Source organism: Haemorhous mexicanus, chromosome 4, assembly GCF_027477595.1.
Source record: "Haemorhous mexicanus isolate bHaeMex1 chromosome 4, bHaeMex1.pri, whole genome shotgun sequence".
Lineage (NCBI taxonomy): Eukaryota > Metazoa > Chordata > Aves > Passeriformes > Fringillidae > Haemorhous > Haemorhous mexicanus.
The window spans coordinates 27,493,673-27,519,101 of NC_082344.1; the positions used below are offsets into that span (position 1 = coordinate 27,493,673).

Below are 25,429 nucleotides of genomic sequence, written 5' to 3' on the forward strand. Positions count from 1 at the left end.
TTGTGTAGAACACCAGCTCTTACATCCTTGAATAATGCTTTGCATAGAAAGGAAAATACTGATTTCACTTCTTTGGGCTCTCAAATTTCCAAGAAATTGGTAAGTGTGACCACTGGAAGAAATGAAGGAGGAAAAAAAAAACCTCAAGACGTAAGAAGATTGAGGAACACCATGGTGTCAGAACCCCAACAATTCTGGCCATGCATCCTGCAGCCCCACCTGAGCAGGCTGCTGACGGGAAGCCCCTGAAAAGTGACCTTACAGAACATCTTACAGGACTGCAATGTGTGTGGAGAACACGCCCAACCTAAAAACAGCCTGGCTGAGTTTACAGCCAAAGAAAATGAACGCGTTTTATCTGCTTCACAAGAGTCTGCACACACGTCAGTGAGGATTATGTCATGTCTCCATTAGTGCAAGCAGCTGCCTATTCTTTGGTAATCCCTGTTTCATTGTCTATCTGCTTTGTCCACAGAGACCTCAGGTGTCTCACCAGCAGCTTTCCTCAAACAAAAGAGTAGCTCAAAACAAAGCTGGTCATGACTGCAGGTATGAGACACAGCTGGCTGTATTTCCAGTTGCCTATTAAGAGAGAACTGTTATTCCAAGCAGCTTTTAAGAGTTTATTAGAGTTTTCTGGCAGTAATTGCTGTTGCAGCAATACTCTGTAATGGAAGGATCAAAGCAAGCTTCATCTCGGGCACTGAATAAATGACTTGGGGTTTAGGCAGTTTGTATTTTGCATTAATTTAATGCGCTAGACCAAAGTGTTTTCATGCCTTTTGTGTGCTTGCCATTCACAGCATGAAGCTGCATTTAGGCAACATCAAGAGCATCAGGTTTCAATAAAATATCATTTGTGTTCTTTAGACTCTTCTTGCCAGCGATGAGGCACCACATGTCCTGCGCAGAGAAGGGGCTGAGGAACAAGTTTTTCTTCCTACTGGCATCCCTCCACTCTCTCCAAGAACAGTTAGTCAGACTGGCTCTTAATATCACCAGCTCTGTGTTTGCTGATGAAAAAGCAACCCACCCATAAAGGTAATGTGACTGAAGATGCAACCTCATGTAGTGAAGTCTGTTGAGACATCCATTCAGCAGTAAGTGATATCCAAGGGGATGTTTAAGAGCTTATAACAGAAAAACAAATCAGAATTTTGTTTAGTGAATGCACCTCTGGCCTGCAATGCCATAAAATCTATTTCTGCAGCAGAAAGATAAAGGTATCATCAGCTGGAAAGAGTGGAAATGATAAAAAAATATGAGAAGTGTGATTAACCACTGGTAATTGCTTGCTCCTCTGAGCCCCATTTCTACAACTTTGTCTTCAAAAACAAGACACCTGTCTTCAAATTATTCTTGTCCTTTAAAATAAATGAGGCCACATGTACAGTGACTAAGAAACCCTTTTGCAGTCTTTATGAACAGAACTGATTTACATACATACCCTTCTCACCAACAAACGGCAAGGACCAGGTAAACACATCCATGAAGTTTGGAAGCCAGTACGGATGAGGGGAGCAGTTGAACTGCCTGATATTCATAACATTGTTCTCATATTTCAATACTGCAGCTAGAAGGAAGAAAGAAAAGAAACAGAAGAGACATCAGCCATGTGTGTAACTGGCTACCAGACCAGGAATGTGGACAGCATGCACAGCCCACAGAGCTGCTCACCAGCTTCCACCCACTTGATCCAGTGGCACCACCTGAATGCTAGTTATAGTAGGATAAAGCCTCACTGAAGTGGAAAGCCGTTTTCAGTCTGAAAGCAGTGTCAACAGCTTTCCCTGCCACTAAGATGGGCTGCTAAGTGAATTAGTATCTCTGAGTAGTCAGGAACATGAGCTCTGGGATCTGCCACCAGCGAGGAATGAAGCAGAGTATTCAGAGCCCCTCACTTCACCCAGTTATCTGAGCTCCTCACAACCATGCTTTGGAGATAACAGAAAAAAGCATTTATGACTCAGTCTGAACACTGCTCTTCTGATGGACATTTTCAACATATTTCATTCACAGTATAGTAACTGAGATGACACTTACTTCTCACATTATGCAAGCTCTAGGCACGCAAAAATATGCTCCCCATAATATGAATCAATACTAATACAATTTGTCTTGCACCAATTAACATTGTCATCATTCTTATCAACATACAAACACACAGACTAGGTTTGTTCACAGGCAGAAATATAGATATTTATGCCACACCCACTTTTTAAAGCACTGCACCAAGTTCAGTGTTAACTTTTGTTAATGGACTTCAGGCTCATATCTGAAATGGTAATCCAAAAAGGTAATTTTGAGATTTCACCAAAGTGACTTAAAGACATGAAATTCTTTAAACAATGCAGTTACAGGAGACTGCATGCTGGATATTTAATCAACACAAGCAACAAAACCAGCCAACATAAGGTGTGTCATTCTATGCTTTCCCCTTTCCTCCAGCCTTCCCATTTCCGTCTCCCCAGGGAGAAATGTAGTTCCAGGGACTGGCTATCACTTAATAGCCAGCAATAAAGTTGCACAACTGCAACGTGAGACAGCATTGTGGGAAATGCAGTGTTGGCTGAAGGGGCTGAACAATTCCTTCTGATTATTTCTCTCTTTTCTGATTATTTCTCTGACTATGTGTCAATCAGAGAGGAAACCTTTTTTTATGCACTAGGCTATTGCTTCACAAATATTTAAGAGGATGTTAAATGTCTTCCATTTTGTGGACCATGACAGAGTCCAGAGTGACCTGGGAGTTTCTGAAACACACTCTCTGATGGGCAGAGAAAACAGCAATAATGTGAACTTTTGCCAAGCAGACACCCTCCATTTTCAATAAACCACACTTGACTCTTGTCCATCCCAGTCTGACAACTGGCAGTTGATCTGCTGCTCAGTAGAAGAAAAAAAAGGGCTTAATACGGCTATTAGCAAAAATGAGAAAACTAGTGTCAATGCTCTGAATATTTCCAACAGATTTTGGCTGAAATCACACACAGCAGATCGAAATTCATTCTTCTATTACTGTGACACAATTGCATAATAAAATAAATCGTTGGCGCCTTTACAGAAAAAAAATGAGTCAAAACCACACAAAAAGGACCACTTCGTTGTTGTAAAGATTCATTTAGATGGACTAAAACTTCAAATTCATCATCTTACTGAGCTGAGGTAGTTCCCCTTCCCACTACTTCTTCAATTTATCTATTAAATCTACTTCTAAATTCTGTGAAATTTGAATAAAGAAATTTTACACAGAACTTTTAAAGCTGGCCTCTGAAAAAGCCTGGACCCTTTGCAAAGCAGTTGCAAAACAAAAAATTAAATAAAAATGGCTTTAGTAGGGTTGTTTCCTTTGAAAGGAAGATAATTTAAGATTACTGAAACAAAAGTATCCTCACAACACCTTATTAATTTATATACCTGAATAAAGTTCTGATAATAGTATTTTGAAAATTTCTACCCTGTAAATGACCTGTACATCTTGACAAATTACTTCAAAATAACTTTACACAATAAAGCAGGGTAATAACAGAGAAGTGTTCTAAAATAACTCTTCTCTTAAAAGAATAAAATAAAATGGGGTAGTTACCAGTATCACAAATACTTTTTGGCATTTTAAACTAAAAATCTGTCATTTACAAGCACAATACACACAAAATATTTTTATTAGGTAAGTAATGAAGATGATATTTAACATGCAAATCAGCTCTTGTTATGAATGTACAGTTCTGATTATTAGTTAGTAGTCAGAAGAGGAAAACTGCCTGGATCAAGTAGAAAATGCTTCTCAGATAACAGCGGGAGCTTCCCTGAGCTTATCTGCCTCTGTGGTTTCTTTTGCTCATAGCTTTCTTTTCCCTCTCTGTCAGCTCAGAAAAGATTGGGGGTTTCACCTCTGCTTCATTCCTTAGTCCACATTAGCTTGATGCCTAAGAAGCTGCAGGAGAACCAGCAGCCCTGAAAGAGTACACAGCTTTTGAAGGTTACAAGAGTGGAGGTCACGCAGACGCTGATGGAGGAGACAGAAGTGGGATGGGATCCTTTGGTTATGAAACTTGTAAGAGAGGAAAACCTGACTTTATCCAACATTTGCTTATTATTCCAGGCTGCAACCTCAATACTTTTCTTTCCAAACACATACTCAGAGAGATGGCTAGCAGACCAAGCCATCAACCATTATCACGTATAATCACCAACCAGAGTAAGAATCTTATTTTATTATTCTTAACACTCACACATATTTTCACCTAATTTTGATACTTGCTGTTGTAAATAAGTTTTAAAAGCTAATATTTTGTAAAGTGAAGAAGTGCAGGTAGCCCAAATAAACATGACACTTCTTTCCAATGCTAGTAAACTGAGATATGCTGAAATCACATCAGAGTGAAATGAACACTAATGCAGCAGGCAAAGGGCATTTGGACTGTTTAGCTTGAAGCATTTAACACAGCTACCCTAAGGCTGGGAATATGGGTGTTGAAAACCGTGCAGGTAAGAAACCTCCTTCCTTTGGCTACAACTGGAGAAAGCCCTTCTAGTGCTTGTGCTGCACCTCCTTGGTCTCCCTCAATTAAAGATGAGCCTGGAACAACTGTGTCACACCTGTCAGATCTGAATGGATGTCTCTGACCCTCTGGCATCTCAAATGGGGCTTTAAAGATTATATATTTGGAGGTAGGTTAAGACCTGAAGCCATGTGAACAACATTAAACTGTGTGACAGCTAGCTCAGAATTTCTCAGAGACATGACATATCTTGCTTCATGATCTGCCAAATCATTTTTCAGGGCAAATTAATTAATAACATATCCATCAGAAAAATACAATCAGAGGAAAAAAATAATGAGCTTGGTGGAAATGCTAGCCCAGAATATTTTTAGAAGAACAACCTAAAAATATTTTAAGCAAACAATTTAACGTATTTTCTTGTAATTTTCTTTCAGAAAACTCATCCTGCATTTAGAAAATGAATCAGTGAAAAGTCCATCAAATTCTTCACCTAAGAAAGAATTTCAATTTCTGATTTAATGCCAAATTAACTTAAGCATTAACTGTGCAACTGGGAACAATGCCTTCTCAAGAAGAGTTGCTAAGTAACCACAGCATTTTCTGCCCAAGTCAGGTCAGGGATAAGGGTTAGTAAAATGAGTTTAAATATTATCAAAGGACAAAAATTATTTACTATACAAGGCAATGGTCTAAATAATCCAGTACAGAAGTGAAGATAATTGTAGGTGGAAATGTCTTTCCTTATACAATTTTAAAGATTTTTATTTTACACGTGCAACTGCATCTTGCAAAGAAACAGCCAAGTAACATTCAAGATTTAATCAACAGACTGCAAAAATCACTTTTGGCAAACTTCTCTGCATCAGCAACGAGATGGCCCAGATACCCTGACAAGTCTTCTTTAAAAGCTTTTGTTTCCGTGACAAGAACTCTTCACAGCAGCAGAGATAAGGCATTAAAGAAAACTGATAGGGCAAACAGAGGTTACATCTCTCTTCTTCCCCTCAAAGTGCTAATATTTCTCACAGATCATCCTTGTCTTCCATGGATAGTACTCTGTTTTTTTCTGGATGAAAACAGTTTTCCTGTTAGATCCATCTGGATCAGGTACACTTCTTCATGGTACACTTCATGCTGATATTTTATACACACTTCACTGACACATAACTTATGATACATTAACAGGCACACAGACTTAGAGGTGGTTTTCACTTTTCTACTATCCCAAACTCCCCTGCATACTGACTTCCTTTTCCTGCTTTTCCTTTTGGAAACAAAGCATGTATGTTGGAAGAAACTTCATGCTGGGGATTTTTTCGATAACTTTGGATTCTGTGGTGGTTCTCTCTCCACTACAAAACCTAATCTTTTAAAAGTGTTCAAAAGATAATAGTCTGTATTTAAACAGCAAGTTAAAATTGCTCACTCAGCCAAAAGGCACACACTTACTGAAGTGACAGCCAAACAAAAATGCCAGTATTACCAGTGTTTTACAAGTAACCTTTCTGTCTCTATTGAACTTCTGTAGAATCTTTCACTTGATTTTTTTTTTTAATTTATTTTTTGGGGGGTGTGCATAAACAGCATTACAGCAAGCCCTAATTAAGGCATTAAGAAATACTGAATGCAGGAATGAAAGTTTAGACACAATACAAGGCCATATCATATCACAAGGTAATTTTTGGCACCCTCTCATTCTGCTGCTATTGAGAATTTCTCCTAGTTATAGGCACCCTGGAGGCCAGGGCCAAATCTGTACTTACACAACTTTCTCAGAGTTTCTTGATCAGCACAGATGATCTCTGAGGCCCTGAAGTCACTGGTAACTACCACAATCCAATTAACATTTATCTTCTTGCATAAGCTTTCTCTCCAGAAGCAGCAGTCTTAGAAGAATCACCAGTGCACTGGTATTTCTTGTAACGAGTACTAATAACAATCTTTGAGTATCTTTATGCCTTTTAACAAAATAAATGAAAGCAGAAATGTTTGAGAAAGCTATGAAGATACTGAACAGTGGCTCAGAAGTTGCCAAAAACCATATAAAAATTCCCTCCCTTTGCCAATGCTTTCCATTATAATGAATATGGAAGGAATTAGTAACAGTAATGGAGTAGGATAATATTGGAAAAAGAAGGACACAAGGCTCTCAATACTGAGGCAGTTTCTGAGTCTCTGAATCACCCTCTGAAAGCCTCTCTCTGTGTCTCCCTTAACTACAGAGGGAAGCCCCGACAGGAGCCTCCTAACTGCCAAACCTCCCCTGGCACCTGAAGCTGTGTGTGTGGCCTGGGGCTGGGACAGAGCTGCAGCCACGTGTGCACGAGTGACACACACAGCCTGCACGAGGCCACAGCCAGCAACCAAAGGGATACAGGAACCTCCCTTGGGTGCCAGAACCCAGCACAGCCAGAAGAGGTTCCCATGGTGGGTCAGTACTGCGAGGCAGCCCATGCAGAGGCTCCATGGCAGCACTATTAACAGCAGATTTGCTGAACACGGGCTTGTTTGGGTAGCTTATCCTCAGCCACCCCGTCAAACCTTCTTTTGCACTGATATCCTTGCCTCCCTACTGCTCTTTGAGGACATATCTGATCCCAGATCTGATCTCATAGCTGCTCTCCAGCAGGGACTGAAGGAGCCCCTGAATAAAGCTGGCGAACAGGTCTACTCCTGAAGTGCTTTGAAGAAGCTCAAGAAACTACATCTGCTTTAATAGGTATGAGAACTATCAACCTGGGGGAGAAAATGAGCATTCTTAGCCTCTTGCAGCTTTTAAAAAAACTGTATTTATCCTAAACAATACTGCATTTAAAAATGACCCATTTAATGTCAGTGGGAGCTGAAGGCTCTCAGGAATTTATTCAGGGTGACTGTGGGCTGACAACCAGAGGAACATTGAGAATGCATACTAGACAGGAAGGTGCTAACTAGTAGGAGAATAACTCCTTCTATAAGGACTAACAGTAACCAAACCTGCAGATGACCTCTAAAAATCAATCAGGTTCTGCACCAGTGCACGATGAGTCAGCTAGAGCAGCTGCCCTGACACCACCTCTGGATGAAAATACCTTCCTTTTTCTCCTGAAATCAGTCAGAAACTGTGCTCTCAGGAAGTTCATTTGCTGCAAACCAAGGAAGCCAACAAGTAGCCATGTTTTGGACTCCTTCTATATGACAGTGGGTTTTTTCCTTGAAGAGGGAAGCAAGCACTCAGAGACTATCCAGATAAAGATGAATGAGCGATGCAGCATGATAAACTATGCATGATGTACTTTAAATGCCAAGAGCCAATGCAATCAGTCACATGAAATAATGCCTCAAAACTTCTAATGAGAGAAAGGAGGCAGATAATCTCAATGGAGATCCATTACAAAGCTGCTAAAGGTCAGCCTCTGAACTTACAAAAAGTTATATATAAGGAGTGGCACACAGGTACTGATGTGGCATCAGTGCTGATTTGCCTGAGCTCACTCTGAGCAGGTATTGCTGGCAGTGCACACCAGCTCCAGCTGTGGCCACAGATAACCCCTCAGCAAATGGTGTACAGCTTTCCATCAAAATAGGCTTTCCACCACATGTAAGACCTGCCTGCCACAGTGGAGCATCCTGGAACAAGGGAAATGACCCTCTCTTTAGAAATGAAGATAATAGAGAGGCACTTCTCTTTACCACCCAAACTCTGTGGTTTCAAAATCAAGGTTTTGAACATTGTGAATCATTGCTTTCCTTTTAACATTTGCTTTCAAGACAAAGTTTCACACAATTCACCCATTGCCTTCATTTCACAGAACTGCTTCCATGCCTAAGAAACAAAAGGTGAACACTTTCTACCACCTTCCTAGTACAGACTTGTGATCGCTCAGCCTTTGACCCAAAGCAGCCAACCAGGAGAGTAAACACACTTCTCCACCAACAGCAATGATCCTACCAAGAAAATGAACACATTCCTTACTTCATCCTGCACTTACGGGTTGTTAGCAGAGCAACCATCATTAACTTTTACAGAAGTAGCTACCGACAGTTCTGCTTGCATAGTTTTACAGAATAACATATTAATTTTTCCCCAAGTTAACAGGCATATTGAGAAATCGGAGGTGTACAAACCCAATTATCTAGCAGTGAAGTGCTTCCTTCCCTTACATACAGTTTATGGCATAAAAGCTTTTAGATTATAAATTTTATAACATAAAACGATGCCCGAAGAAAGATTTCTTTTCAAGTTTGAAAAGAAGTATTGCTTGCTTCCTCTGCAAACAAGCATCCAGATTAAAAATAGCCCTTTACAAGAGAAACTGATCTCTTTGCAAGGGAGCAACTTTCAAGACTATAATTGAGAAAGAATTATTTTACTTTGTTCACAGAGAAACATAAATAATTTTATCATTATGAGGACTAGGAGAACGTAAACCATACTGTTCATTTCAAGATATAGGAGGACAGGTATATTAGAAAACTTTATTTTTAGAAACATGATTCTTTTTTCCAGTTCATTAGAGATTTCCAGGAATGCAATAAATGAATAAATTCAGAGAAGCTGCAAAGATTTGTATTCAGTGGAGCCTTTATACAGTGACCAGTGACTCTTATTTCTGTAGTAACCTTTCTAGGTTTTTTTTTTGGCTATTTATATTTAATTTTCTACATTTCAGTGGTCAAGGATTAAAAACCCCAAAATGTAAAGGAACTCAGATATCCATCCCATGCTTTATCCACTCATGACCTGTCAAAGTTTAATTGGCTAGACAGTTTGCACATACAAACTCCAATAATTTTACTGGAAAGAAGCAAGGAACAGATCATTAATTACAAGGAACACTAGGCTCTAAACATCTCACCCAGAGCATTTTTTAATATACTTCTTCATTAATAGAGTTGTTTTAAGTTTTGCTTCCCGTGTAACATTTACTTAATAACTTGCAGTCAAAATACAGGAATATCCTAAGGCATATTAAAATACGCAGTTATCTTCAGAGGCATACATCTGCCTGTAACAAATTTAATTAGGGTTGTATTATATAATAAGTGGAATGGGCATGAACTAATATAAGAGGAAGAAAATGGGCATGAACTGATAAATATAGGAATGAAAAGACACCAACATATTCGAGTGCACAGAAGTACAGTCTACTGTACATGAACAGGAATTCAATTCTTACCTTTGTTATTGTATACATCTAGATAGTTTGGTGCTGAAAAAATTGTGATTAGCGAAGGGAAGCCTGTTGTTTGGCTTTTCCTGTACATACGATATCTAAGAAGAAAGAGAAGATACTAATTACTACCCAGTGTTGAATGTGTATTTGTAACTGACCACATAAAGTGCAAAAAATGCCTACCACATTAGGGCTCTGGCTGTTAACACATGCCTAGACTGAAAAACATGCACATGAGCTATTTAAAAGCCACTGCAAAGAAGTATTTCCTGCAGACTCTCTCATTATAACCATTTGACATGACCAGGGATCCATGCTGGAAAATTGTGTCTCTGTCTGAAATTCAGTGAGCCAGAGGTGGGATTTGTTATGAATTTGCTCAGTGCCCAGGACATTGCCAGACTTTCTCTCTAGGGGACTGTGGGTGAAGCAAGCACCAGCAGGTGCCTTGGAAGGGTCCTGCCTTCAGAAGGAGAGCGGGTGTCCCCCATGGGCCTCCTGCTGCCTGCCTTCTCCAGGCATGGAAGCCATGGCACGGCTAGAGGACATGGAAGGGGTGAGAAGGGAAGGGGAAATAGGGCATCAGATACTTTCAGTGCTGTGTCTGATCTTATTCACTCTATCAGCCAGTTTATTAATGTCTGTGTGTTTTCATTACCTAACCTTACTGCCTCATGAAAAATACAAGGCTTATTGGGCCAACAAATAATTAATCAAGCACTAAACCTGCAAGTAACTGGAAAGAAAGCAACCAAACAGTGCTTCGACACAAGTACACCAAACACTTCTTTCCAGTCCTCAGCTACAAGAAACCTCAGAATTCAGCAAACATCCACAAAAGTTGCACTAAAGCTGTTGTATAGTTTAAATGCAATCTCTTCCACAAAATTTTAATTTTCACCCTTTACTGGAAAGCAATACAAGAAAATGAAATCTTATTACCCTTGAGTATTCCATGAGAGGTATTTTCTGGCATAGTAATAGCTTGCTTTTAATTGCATTACCATATGGAAGTCATGACAATTCAAACATTCAGAATAGCTTTTAATGTGCATAGTGAATATTGACCTTAGTCCTACAATGCCATTAGTTTATCTTTTATTGCTGTTCAAGTTGGCTAAAGTTTCTACCTCCAAACAAACACAATAATAATAATATCTCACAAGTAAGGTACACTTCAAATAAGAGGAATTTTTAAAATAATTTTTTAAAGCAGCATAAAAAATTCTACCTTTATAATGACAATAGTTTCATAGGGAACCATCAACACCACCTGATGCTTGACCTGGACTGTTTTTGCATTCAATGACTTAGACTTCTTGAATTCATTAATGATACTCCTGCAGAAAAATTTATGTGCCTGTAGAGTTTCACAATTTTAATTTTTTAAATGAAATATAAAACCAGTAGGCCCAAAAGTTTCAGGTAGCTTAGAAAGTCCTAAAAGATGGCAGTTCTGGCCTTTGTGAGCCAAATCACTTCTCTGGCATCATGGCAATCAGTGTGTCAAAATACTCTGGCACATTTGCAAACCTTTTTCTGAAATGAATTTGTTTTTCTTTCCATGTCTGACAGTGTTTGGCATCAAAAAAATTTCGGTCATTTTATATCAGTTAAAATCACTAAGGCTAAGTAAGTGGTATATATAAGGATTCATTAAATTTTGTAACTCACTAATAATAATGTAAAAGACATTGTAATGCCAGTGTGTATTTTTGTAGCATTAGTAAAAAGTGAGAGCTGTTGCAACTTATATATCCCAGTTCATTCTCACTCAGCTGCTCTTCCTTTTTGAGCTCTGTTTGGGAATGGCAAGGCATTATACATAATTATTATTATTATTGCCCCCTCTCCACACATACTTACCCAGCATCCTGGGCTTCATGAGCTCGGAGTATGGATAACAAGTTATTGTGCTGTAGGAATTCACATACAGCAGGGTAACTGTGAGGAAAAAAAGTAATAGCACCTGTTATGGCATTATCAGAAGCAGCAGAAAGAGCTCTAGCTTTCAAAAAATGTATCATAAAACGTGCATCATTCATGAAATTACCGCCTGCTCTGCAGGCAGATTTCAGTAGAGACAACATCACCAGCAGTGTCTTTTTAAATCCCACTCCATAACTGCTTGGAAAGGAATGCTAGAAACTGCAATTCATTACATAACAATCAGCCAATGGCTTGTCAGAAAAAAGGTACTTTCTTTTATTCATCTAAGATTTAATGTATTCCAAAAAAGCAAAATGCAATACAGCAGTTGCTTGTAACAGAGAAATTCACCCACTGACTACTGTATGCAGTGGCTGCTTGTGGACACCAGAAAATAAGGTGCTTAAGTGGAAAGAGAGGGAAAGAGATAGAAAAAAAGAAAGGTAAATCAATCTTCAAACTGGGGATGGTTATCTTCCTGAACTTTATCTCCTTGATAAACAAATTATCTTTCCCCTTGGCAGCTTAAAATCCTGTGACTGTTGAAACCCCAAAAATGTGTTCACTGTATTCATCTGTGCTAAATATACTGAGCAAGACAAAAAAAAACCCAAAACACTCAACTATACATTATACACTATACAAAAAACTGCTGTCCCAGGCATGGTTTCACCTTAAGAGCCCACTTGCAATCAGTTAACAGCCCCATCAGTTTCTAATTTCATGCATGAAAAAGAAGAAAACTTACATATCCCCCTCCCCCAGTCTAATACATCATCTTCCTTTAGATTATCCAAGAGAAATGATACTACTTGCTTCCAAACCTTCCTGAGTATTTTGAAGCTGAAATGTCATCTGCAGCTAGAAGCTACAAACCCAGTGGAGTGCTGCATTGCTGTTTCTGGACTTGAGCCACCTAGCATGTATTCTCAGATGCAGGTCTGGTATTTGGAATTGTCTAAAAAGATTGCCATTGTAAAACCATTTCAATTCCCAAATTACGTGGGGTAACATTTTGGCAACTGCAATGATCTCAAATGCTGACAGGCTGCCATTCAAACCACTGGCAAATGAGAACTGATTTGCATACATTTCTTTTCATAATTAATTGTGACTAAATGCAGACTTATGGTACATTTTGGTTAGAAATTTTTACATTAACTTCTGAAAACTGGGGTCTATCACAAAAATCTGATAGACAGTTGATTATGTTAATTATCAGTGCAGCTGCTCAAAATGCCTAGGCTATTACATTTTTTTCCTCCATACTATTCTTTTCATCCAGTGTTAAGTACTGCTTTTAAAGAAGACATAATGAAGTGGTAAAAAATGCTCCTAAATAGATATGATAGGTTCTTCTTTCCATTTCAAGTACAAAAGTGGTGGGGTTTTTTATTGCTTAATTATCTTGTTCTTCGTAAATTTGTGGAAAATAAGAGTTCTGCTAGCAGAATTTGGCTGATTCTGCAAGGCACACACCTACAAAGGCAGAGGCGTCACACAGTGCTTCATGCAAATTTACAAAAAAAGAATCTGCCTGCCTTCTTTTCTTACAAGTGAATAGCATGGGACCTTCAATGTACCAGCTGCCCTATTACCCAGACCACCACAACCCATGAGCAGTCTACCAGGATATTTTGAAAAAGGCAAAGCTACTTGCGGGCATTTTTCTTGAGCTTCTGGTTGAAGCAGAGGCTGGGGAGTAGCAAACTCTGCAACTGTGCAGCTATTACATATGCTATCCAGCATTTCCTTAGTATGTTCACTTGAGATTAAACAATATTCCTTAACACAAAAATACATGTCCTAAAAAGCTGGTAAAAATAAAAAGTCCCACAAATAGCCAATAAAACAGAAATTATGGCAGAAATAATCAGAAACAAAATTTTACAGAAATGACTTCTGCTTGGAAATCTTTTTTCAAATATTTTTTATTAAAATGACTGACTTGCAATCAAATTCCCTACTAGTTTTTCAGAGCGCTACCCTTCCAGAAACACTCTCCTCCTTGCCCTGCTTTGCAGAGCCCAGACTGTAACTCAGATGAGCCAGAAATAAAGCAGTTGGCCAAGAGGGAAAACAAACAAACAGAAATCCCCCACGCAACAGGCTTTTCCACAGCGACCCAGCCTCCTGCCTCCATGTGTCATGCTGAATCACGGCGGAGCGGTGACTCACAGAGAAAACAAAACACCCCTCTGCTCAGCTAGAGAGATGCTACTCCCCATGGACTATGTGACTGTGATATTCCCTACTTGGGCATCTTCTTTCATTAACATGCCCCATGCACAGTTTACTAGTTCTGAGGTCTCTTTTGCATGATATCTGATTACTTCTGGCAGTTTTAAAAGAGAAGCAATACTTTGCTAACATGAACCCAAATGGCAAATGTCTTCAAATTGTTTTTCCACCAACAACTGGAAAAAACGGATGGAATCAACATAGTTTTTTTCATGTCCCACTGATGCCATTAAAAGAGGGGCACAAGCACTTCTTTCAAAAGAGAACATTCAATTTCAGTCCAAAAAGCTTCTGTAACATTACATGCACATATAAAATAGGTTTCCTACAAAATCCATTGGCCTTGCACTTGAGTCTCCAAAGGCAAATGCTTTGTTACTGTGCTGTCCTAAGGAACTCTCAGAACATCCCTTTCCACCAGCTTTTCCTTGCTCTTAGCTGTGCTGTCTGCAGAGCTGCACTGGGAAGTGGAACAGGGAACTGCATTAGAACAAATAAACACGTCTTTTTCTGCAGAGTCGTTCTTTCAAAACTGGATGCTTTCCCAGGCCTGATGGAGCACACAAGCAATTCCACCAGTACATCTGGGCAGACAATGTGAGGGCAGCAAAAAGCTTCTGGTCTGGGAGACAGAAGAGTAGAAAAGGGTCAAAAGAAGCTGTTTAAAATGCTATTACTAAAAAAAAAAAAAAAAAAAAAAAAATTTCATACAACTGTACCTCCCACCCTGAGCTGAAACACACTACAGTCTTCAAAAGCTTTCAGCAGATATTTCTTTAATCTTTGCATACTGACAAACTTAACTTGCATGTCAAGTGCACCAATGAAATCATGTGCTTGTAGGGCCAAAATTATAACTCTACCCCAGAGTATCTGCAAGGTTGGATCATTTCACTGCTATGTGAGGCTGGAAAGTGTTTCTTGAACACCTCCAGGGAAAGTGACTCCAGCATTTCCCTGGGCAGTCATTCCAATGCCTGACCACCCCTTCAGTGAAGGAGTTCTTCCTGGTGTCCAACCTGTTTCTTACAAAATTGCCTGAGAGTTACTGTACCACTTGCTTATGAAAGAAGTGCAAAGAGTCATTGGCAAGACCAGTACAAACTGCAAAGTGCAAACAAATATCTGCTAGAAAAATTTAAGGCAAGAACTAGATAATCTGGTAAACAGGAAAACTTCTTTACTGGCTGGATCAGCTGAAAAACTGTGTGCCTGTGGGTCTAATATCACTCTGGGACAAATTAATTCCCTCATGTTTATAATATACTCTGAACACAACATTATTTTGGGTATGGATGAAAGAAAAGCTTAACTCATAATAAAAGAACAATTTAAACAACCAGCATTCCATTAATGATTTCTACTTTTTCAAAAAATTGCATCAAACATGACCATGACTACAAAGGACATACAATTTTAAACTTCAGAAAGGGAAAATGAAATCTTTTTGTTCTCTTTAAGGTACAGAAACTTTAATATATTTTCATTAATTCCTTATATTCCGCAGTTAACATTTCACTCTGGCATTGTGTTATTTTGACAATCCATGGTACAAAATGCTGCTAGATGCTAAAGGTGTGCACTATGTGTTGACTCTGAGCACTTCTGAAAAATCAGACTATTCTTTACCTCTCTAAATGACAGGTTATGCCTATGGTTTCAAGATCTGACATTTTACACCTAACGAAAGCAGTTTCAAGAACTCTTACATAAAGGGACATTTCTTGAAGAAATACTGGATCAGTTTGAAATTCAATAGGCTGTATGAGAGTGATCATGTAAGAAATGCTCTGAGAAGCTTGTCAGACTACTGTAAGCTACAGTCTTTACACTTTCTCAGAGAAATGGCCCAACATTTCACAAATGGGTTTTGGCTGAATGCAGAGGACTTCATGCACTCTTGAGATGGAAGGTCCAGTTAACATGGTGCATGCACAGTTAGAAAGCCACATTACTGTTATTTTCCTCACAGCATCTTTGTATTAGGAAATAACTTTAAGTCCGAGCAAAGTAACTTGCAACTTGTCATTATAAAGAACATCTCTGATGAAAAAAAATGTTTATTACAGATATTTCTTGCAATTTATTAGGAGACCTTAATCAGCTAGAAATTCTTCCACTGATTCACAGGCATGACTGAAATCTTTCTGACCTTCATTCAAAATTCTAATTGCTATCTTTTAACTTCCCGTTTTGGAAATGACTGAAGAAACTTAAGAAATTTTATGCAGTGAAGAATAAACACAGTCATTCTATTAAGAGGCATTCTTGAAGGAGGACTGAGTAATTCAGTCCTTCCTTTACAAGCCAAGCTGCCTGTTCAGGAAAATTTGTTCCTTTACTCAGGAAGTAAGTAGAAAAGGCAAGGAAAATTAGACATTCCACACTGATGGATACCTTTTATACCAGGTATTATCATTAGGTGAGCAATTAGTCATCTTCCAGGGCAACTAGGTACTTCTTTGAAAAGGAATGCTTGCCCTTATATAAACTCAGATAATGTGATTCCAAGCTAGCCTTCTGACTGAATCAGCAAGCAGTTATATGTCCCTCACATGACCTGATAATTAGCTGTCTTCTGGATAGTTCCTGTCTCCTGAAAATGCACTTTTCTGAATACATCTCAGGACACAGACTAGGTCTAATACATTTTCTGGAGGAAACTGGTATATGTATTAAGGAAATTTTATGGCAACTCTGAAAAAAACCCCAACCTCAAATTAGAACTTTTCCCAGTATATAAACAGCTCTGTATTTAAGCACAAGCCATGTCTTCCAGGCTATTCATAAGTGGAAATCACCATTACTCTCTGTGTGTGCAGTACCTGGGAGTCACAGGTACACTCCAGCATTTGCAGCTGCTGCTGCTGAGAGGATAAGCAACGATTTTACTCCTCTGTCATAGCCCATTTCTGCACTGATCAATTGTTTGCAGCAGTGTGCCATCCCTTCCATGATGAGCCCAAACACATCCATGGAGCACCTCCCAGATGTCACGGACCCGAGCGCGGCTGCCGGCGCTGCCACCGGCGGCGGGAGCCGGCAGCCCAGGCTGCAGAGCCAACTGCTCTGCTCTTCACTGGCCCCACGCTGCAGCAACAGGGCTCTGAGAAGGGAGCCAGAAATCTCATTTCTGAACATCAAACCATCTGCCACCTTCCTGATAATGTCGCCAACAAGGAGGTTGATTCCAGCGGCTCTGTCACCTGGTTGTTGGTGGAAGCCCTTGAATTACTTTTGACATGTTACTCAACAGCTACAGTGTTCAAGGTGGGATTTTCTGAGGCAAGTGAAAGAGCTGGATTCCTCCCTTCCTCTGAGTTTGCTGAGAAAACTTAGATTTGTGTGTAACTAGCATGGGCTGAAGTAGAACTGCTTCACTTCAAAAAGTTCAACAACCTCTTAACATTTCAATAACATCTTCACATTTCATCTGAACAAAAATGGATTTTAAATTAATATTTCACTGAATACATTGCTCATTTTGCCATTTAACCTCCTCCCCTTCTAGTTTTGCTGCTCTGGTGTCCTCGTATGTTGTTCTTAACTACCACAATCAAAAAAAAAAGCACCCAAATTCCTTAAAATCCCCAGACTGCCAGGGGATGGAACATACATGTTTCTGCGGGAATGTTACAGACACTTTTCTGCATTTCAGGTATTACTAAGTCCCATTTAACAAATGCTCTTCAAATACTGAATTTCTTAAGAAGAATTGCTTCCAAACAAACAAACAAACAAAAAAAGTTTGATCAAACTGAGAGGAAAAAAAAAGTACCTCTGTGGGTGAAATCACAATTTCTATTTACCCTGCAGAACAATAGGTAATCAGTTTTTCAGTGCTGGCATCTTTCATTAGAAATTAAGTTTCAATTTTCAAACTAGAAAGGCAGTTACATACCCCTTTTTAAAAGTGATGCATGCATTCTCTAACTTACAAAAACAGAGACAAAATACACAGGATTTGCTGAATAAAATTAAGTGATTTAGAGTTTTCCCAGAGCGGCATAACAGAAGAGATTCAAATAAAGCAAGCAAGAATTTTTCTGAAAACAAGGCTAGCCTGCAGATAAAAAGGCCTAATTACCTAAGTAGTGCCACAAAGTTCAAGCAAACACTTATACTGCAAAACCAGAAGCAGTTCACCAACAGAAATCTATTCCAAGTAGTAATAATCACCTGTAGAAGTACGAGCACCCCCTGACTGTGTTGTGAGTGAAGTGTTCCTGAGTCTTCTCATTTCCAAAGTCCTCCAATGGGTCTGACCACAGGATGTCACACATAGGTCCATATGCAGGTGGTTCCTTGAATCGATCTAACTAAGAAAAATAGGAGACAAAGAAATACTAACTTCTTTCAACTATGTATCACAAAAACAATGAAGCAAAATTACTATTTTTCGTTCCATGAGCAGGCAAACAAGAGACTCATAGCAATCTGTTCTTCAGCTTTAAAGCAATGGAGTTTGAGTAGCAGCAAAACACTCCTTGCAAACATCGACAGGGATAGAAGGAACAGATCTCAGTGAAAATTAAGAGATACAGTGGATTCCCATTCTACATGAATTTTTGTTTGCTCTTTTTTTGCCTTTTTACTGGCAAGCATTTTTTGCAAGCATTCCAGTGGACAAGGGAGAATATAATATTTCTGTATTTCATGATTTTTCAAACCTTAAAACATTACATTTATGTAAGTGGGGCACCCCAAGAAAATACAGTAGTTATTTCAAAGCAAGTTCCCATTTAGATTTATGTACATTTTCACAAAAAAATGTATCTAAATATCAAGATAATATCTCTGCATTACAGCATGTTGGTGTGACATTCCTGTTGCTCCTGTAACCTCAACCCTAATTAAGAAGTTAAAAACTTTTCTTTTTAGTCTTCTTATGGGTATTTAAAACTTCAAATTACATAGAATCATACAACAAATAAGATGAAGTATAGCAAAATCATAAAATTTTAAAAAAACAGTATTCTCCTGCAAGAACTCTTTAACATAATAACATCATGTGTTATCTCAAGAATTCTTTCATACAAGAACAGCCCTGTTAAGATGGTGTATGAACAATGCTCGCAGTCTGAAATAGACTCTATTTTGACTAGAAAGATCAAGTAAAAGATTCAGCAGCTAGTAGATACCTTCTCCGCTCAACAAAAAAATGAAATTCAAGGAGAACAAATTGGTTTTGTAAATTTTCAACACAAAGTTTTAGAAAGAGGCCTCTACAATTTTACCTTTGTGTCCTCATCTTGACGTATTCACAGCATATCTACACTTCTTATTTCAGCCCTCTCCGATTAATGCTTATGTAATTACAATTCATTGAAACAAAAATTCATAAATATGCAAACCCAATTTCTGCTGATTGCCAAAGATAAATAAACCTGCTGGGTTGGGCAGGGGGAAGGGAAGGTGTTAATGAACCTAATCTAGAATCTGAGAGCTAAACAACTTGACTCTGCCATTATGCTGTTGCAGAGCCAGCTAATTTTTACGCAGAGTATTTTTGTTTACTGAGATAGTGAACCTTTACCTCAGAAACAAAACTTTGCATTCAGTAATTTTTTTAACGTGCAGTTAATGTCTTAAGCTAATTGCTTTTAAACCAAAACGTGCAATTACTGGCTCAATTGTTTGGTTTTTTTAAAACTATATTCATTTCTTAGTAGACTACAAATTAACCTCAGAATATAAATTACCATTCACTAACCTGAAAGCTCAGAAACACATATCCATGTTTGCAAGTCTCAAACAGCAAACAAGAAGGATTTTTTTCCTGGGAACACTAAGAATGAATGGTTTAAATAGCCCTTCCTAGAAATATCGACTGAGATCTCTTCTACAAAACATGTGAATAAAAAACTAATCCTTGATAACATGCAATAACACTGGATTATGTGAAGAAGCTGTTTGACATTGTTCTCTGAACTTCCATGAGATTTCTGAGAAACTTTTCAGAACATAAGGGTACAACAAGCATGAACTTATTAAGCCTCAATTAGACCATCTGCTGGGCACTCAAATGCAGAACTATTCAGAATATGGTGGGACCCATGGAGAATTAAGCTCTTGAGTATTTAAGAAAATATCAACTATATTCATTGCAATCATATGAGCCTTTTTTTGTTACATCTTTGTATATTGTGAGGTTCTTCTAGAGCTCTTTTGCATCTTCTCCAAGAAAGCACAGAACACTTAACAAGGCACAAGGAGTTGTCAGATGGGGCTTACATTGTGCAAACAGGTAATACCTCCAAGACTTACTTTTCTGATGTCATCTAAGGTGTTGATCTCGGGAGACAAGCCACCATGTACGCACAGGAATTGTTGGTTCATCAGAGCAGCCAAGGGAAGGCAGTCGAAGGCATCCATGCAGGCATCATATACACGTTCTGAATATTTGATTTTACCTTTTAAAAATTGAGATGGTAACAGAAAGTGCCATCAGTATTTAAGAGGGAAAAGGTTTATGCTTAATATCTCCCATCAGTATTTAAGAGGAAAAAGGATTATGCTTAATATCTCGAACTTTTTCTCTTTGGTATTGAGAAATGTACCCAAACTTTTGCTTAATACAAAAATATCTTCATGAATCCACTGCTGGAAAAATTATTCCTGTTCTGATGTGAAATTAATAAAAAATTTTCATATTTTTTCTAAAAAAAGTAAGTAAATGACTGAATATGCCATTACAGTCTACCATTTCTACTCAGTATAAAATCTGTAGAGCAAACCTTAAAACATCTGCTGAATGGTTCCCAACATTATCACTCAATATACTTTCTGTGAAATAGTCAGAACTTTAGCCCAGTCCCTTATAATTAATTATCTACAGAAATGCCATTATGAAATGAACGAGGTGGAATAATGAAGCTGAAATGTTAATTTACCAATATGCATATTAAACTCAGTAAACCATGAAGCCTTCAAGCCAATTAACATTTCCTTTATCCCCAGTGTAAAGAGAAAACACAGACTTATGGCAATAGTTTCATCTCACAGTGTCACAGGGAAAAAAACCCTTCATTGTGCAGGTAAAGGTCTACATCTAATAAGCTTTTATATGTCACTGCATCATTTCTTGCAACACAGAAAGGAATTCATATCAAAAGAGCATATTGAAAAGTTTAAGCCTCCACACAGGACAAATGTGAAAATGCTATACCTAAAGGAAAAAGAAAATAAAAATTCCTTGCATTTTTCTCCTGCTCCATGAGCTGAGACCCAGTGAGACAAGGTCCTCCTTAACCAGCAGTCAGGAACCTGTCAGAGGTGCCAGGCCTGGGGTGCCAGCAGGTTTTGCTTGCCAGGCTGCTGCCAGGAGCACCAGCAGCAGTACACGCTTACCGAGAGCATCCCGGCCCAGATGGACCCAGAGCAGCCCCAGGATCCTCCCACACTCAAATCTGGGGGGATCTAAGCTTTCCATTCCACACCACAGAGAGGTGACTGCCCCCTCAGGAAACAGGGACTACCATTTAAAATTAGTGGCATTTAACATGAAAAGTACATGAAAATTTACTAATAGTGAACCAGTATCAAATATCTGCAAAATAAGTTGCTGAAAAAGGAGTTAAGAGGAGAAAGGTAAGACAGACTTACATTCTTGCTTAAATGTGAAATACTCTGTTAAATGTCTACATTCATGGTTCCCACGAAGTAAAAACAGTGTTTTGGGGTAAAGGATTTTCAAGGCCCACAAGTACAGCACACACTGTGAATCAGAAGAAGAAAGAAAATTAGAATTCATAATTAATGACAGAACAATTTATATTCCCCTCTATCACAAAAAAACTAGCAGAAAAAGTAAAAGTAATCTGTGAAAAGCATTTATTTTCAACTGATTAACTTCATTCTTCACATGCTACACTCAAACACTTCTCTGCACTTCAGCCTGGGCTGGCTGAAACTCGTGTGGGTATATTCTGTCAGAGTTTTACACTTCTTGCTGAGTGGCACCTCCCTGGTCAGCCGTGCCAGGCTGCCCCCAGCAGCCCCAGCTCTCACACCCTGCATTTGCTGTGCATCCCTAGAAGGAAGTGCACACTCTCCACCTGCAAGGTTAGGCAGAAACCTCCCGTGGAAACAATTCCACCGGAAGACCTGCATTTCCTGGCTTAAGGAAAATTTGCTTCAGAACAATTTAACTCACACTTCAGGAAATACCTCAGCTTCCAGAATTACACAATTTTTACATGAGAGCTTGTTCATTTTTCACTTAGCATTGTTCCCTACATAAAACTGGGGTGAAAAGATCCACAAAGATCTTGCATTAAATAAAGTTACTACAAAGCTTTCACAATGGCTTTTCTCTTTCCTCAAGATTTCTATTTGAGATGACATTTCTTCTAGACATGTTTTTAAAGATAAAAAAAAAAAAAACACTTGGAGAGGCTAAGATCTGCTCAGACCTCTCTAAACCACCCAATCAAAAATATTTGTTTTGAAAATGAACTCACAGCTCCAAGAAAGTTGATGGAAATAAGATGTGCTCATCCCATGAGATGAGCCCACTGCCTGCAGGGACACTGTACAGACCACAATGTCCTCTCAAAAACTAGAAAGCTAGAAAAACTGTCTGAATGGGTCTTCCTCCAGCCTTCCTTTCTTATATAACCATGAACTGCTGAAATACTGCACAAGAAACAAAAGGTGCCAAAAAACCCCACTTTGATTTACAACTGCTTCCTAACACTCCTCTTTGTTCCACTGGGGGGAAAAAATCCTTTCATTTAGCTTAATAATCAATAGATTGGAAATTCACAATGTACTCTGTGGTTCCAGATTAGAACATCAACAGCATTGCTGTCAATGCAATGCCTCTACATTATAGTGTGAACTCCCTTCTACAATTCAGAGTGTCTTGAAAAACAGCTGAATAGTAAATTTAATCATCTCAACATGTAGATTTCAGATCCCTTGTTTGCTACTCAGTCAGCTTAGAAGAAAAACAGGAAAAGATGAAGGGATTCAATATTTTAATGTTTGTACTCATACCATTCATAGATAATCACACAGCAGCTGGACTTTTATACTACTACCTGTTGCCTTGAATTTATTACATGTAAACATCTGAATGCTCTGCCTGTCCTTTCTCTGTAATGTCAGCTCTTCTACTCAGAGGGTGTACAGACAGAGAAAAACAGCAAAAATACAGGCAGTATACTAGAGGAATTGTAAAACTCATTCTCCCTCTTGGAAACACATGGGAGGCCTCCCAGCTCATGCCAATTCTTCCGCCTCCCTGGCGCTATTGCCACTGCAGGAAGCAAGAAGAGATGCCAGAATGCCAGGGAAATCATGCTAATGTAATCCAGCATGGAATTATGGTGTCAGGTCACAGGAATCATCTGTTGTGGCCCAAAACAACCAAGGGGTGTGGGTGGAGAAAGTTTTCTGTCTCTGTGTAAACTCCAGCAGACTTGGGTTTGAGGGTTTCACTCCAAAGGGCCAAGAAACCTGAACTCGTCCACACCACCAGAGCAATTCTCTCTCTCTCTTTGATGATGACTCTCTTTCATTGCTCCAAGAATTTCCAGAACATTCCACTTCAAACTTCCTGACACTTGCAAAAATTTGATGTAAAGGTTGGGAGACAAGAAGTCCAAAGTGACACCCTCATTTCCTTCCACGCAAGGAAAGCTCCAGATTTTAAAGTCCTAGCCAAGTTACCTTAGAGCTTCTAATCCTGCCAAAACATGGTTAGAAAAGCATGATTCATCTTTAGATAAAACAGCTATTTTTTTAAAGTGGTTTACATTTCCCTCATAACTAAGTTTTTAATTTTCTGAAAGCTCTGGCAAGATTAAAGTGAGCACTCCATATTTAAAATATTGTCCAGATCTGCAAAGCAGGGAAAATAAGGAGAGATGGAATTTTTGGCTTTTTGGCATTAGGTACTTGTTTACAGGTTGATTGCTCTATATTTGCTTATCATATTCTTTTTTCCATGCTTCCTTTGAAGTACTCATGAGAACCAGACAGAAGATAACAGAGAATCAATACAGCCTAGAAAGTTCTATTTCTCTGCCACTATTCAAGCAACATAAGCCCACTATTCACATTTTGTGATATTTTCAGCAGTACTATATCAAAGGTTTATTTTGTTCAGACGATTCCTGTAATTTTCCTCCCTTTTCTTTTCAGTAGTTCAGTGAAGGAATGTTGTAATAGTAAATAAGAACTAATTAGAAGATTTTTTTCCATGCAAACTAAAGAGCAAATACGAGGGCAATGATTTTCATGGCTTTTCAACTTACAGTCATTTTAACATACAAAAAACCTTATGTCCAAACAACAAATCATGAGCAAACATTCTGGTTTTGATTTTTTTCCTACCAGTGCTTTGCATATCATAATTCTTATTGAAAACAAAATATTTATGATAAATTGCCCTTTTGAAAACCTGAGCTTAAAGTCTTTAAGTATTTCATAATACTGCTTCCCTGTTGTAAAATTTTAAAATACTTTTCTTCCTTCAACATTTTCATTAAGAACATACTAAACATCAGCTCTGCTGTAACTCTAAGCAAAATGTACAGTGGGGACAATCTTGCAATCTAGACATCTGTAAGGTATTTTTATCTATTTCATTTCCAACTATCAAAAGACCCATATCAGATATATATATATATATACATATATATATATATATGTATGTATCTAAGACTGAGGACACTCAAACCCCTCTTACTTGTTTAGTGTCCTTCAACTGTTGAAATAGCTGACATGTTAATTTTGTAACAAAGAGGTAATCTGTTTACCTCCCAGCTCCCATAGTCAAGATGTTTTCCTGCTGAGGTTCTGGCAGCCTCAGCTTCAGGAAAGAAAAGGTCTGTGCAATTAAGCACTGTGTAAGCCAAAGGCCCACATTTTCAAAACAGACTTGGGTTTAACTCCACTGTTGCATGCTGAATTGGAGCATTTGCACAATTCCACACCTCAGCCCATCCTGGAAAGGAAAACCAAAGGCCCCACAGCTCTTCAATGCATCTCAAGTTATGGGATTAAAGCAAGGAGCCTTGAAAAATCATCACCATGGCCACCTGAGTACAACCACAGCATCACAGTGCTCACTTCTGGGTGCTCTGGCGCTGGTAGTGCCAGGAACAGAGAGATGCAGCTCACTGCCACTTGTGGGGCTTTGCAGGGGCCACAGAAGTTGAACTTGCCCTCCAAATGACTGACAGCACTGGGCACTCCTCAGCAGAGGAAATAAAGTGTGAGTAAGTGTGAAGTAATTGATACTTGAAAGGTTAATTTGAGCCACACATTGCTAAGGTCTCCACTGATGCTCTGTGACCCGTGGAACTGCCATAGCTCCCACACTCTCTAACACACACCTCACTGAAATAATGATACCATCACAACATCTAGTACAGATACAGCTTCCTAAAATGGAGTAACCATCCCAATGGAAACCATGTACCTTTTTACACACACAGCTGCATTCTTGCTACTGGGATGAGTATTTATTACAGCATGATTTCAGAGACAAATAAAGATACATTGCAGCTGGAACCAGAATACTCACATGAGATGCAACTCACTGCCATTTCTGAACTACTATCCCTTGAGCACAAAAAAGATTATGAA

General features: G+C 38.7%; 1 protein-coding gene across 1 annotated transcript in view; it reads right to left on the minus strand.

Moving 5' to 3' along the window:
* PPP3CA (protein phosphatase 3 catalytic subunit alpha) overlaps positions 1–25,429 on the minus strand; it is a 170,031-nt gene that overhangs the window by 20,434 nt on the left and 124,168 nt on the right. Inside the window, exons 4-9 of the mRNA XM_059844181.1 lie at positions 21,437–21,548; positions 20,099–20,244; positions 18,011–18,150; positions 11,528–11,605; positions 9,665–9,759; positions 1,448–1,573 (exon numbers count right to left, since the gene is read on the minus strand). Of these exons, the coding sequence (XP_059700164.1) occupies positions 1,448–1,573; positions 9,665–9,759; positions 11,528–11,605; positions 18,011–18,150; positions 20,099–20,244; positions 21,437–21,548 (697 nt within the window). The remainder of the gene's footprint in view (positions 1–1,447; positions 1,574–9,664; positions 9,760–11,527; positions 11,606–18,010; positions 18,151–20,098; positions 20,245–21,436; positions 21,549–25,429) is intronic.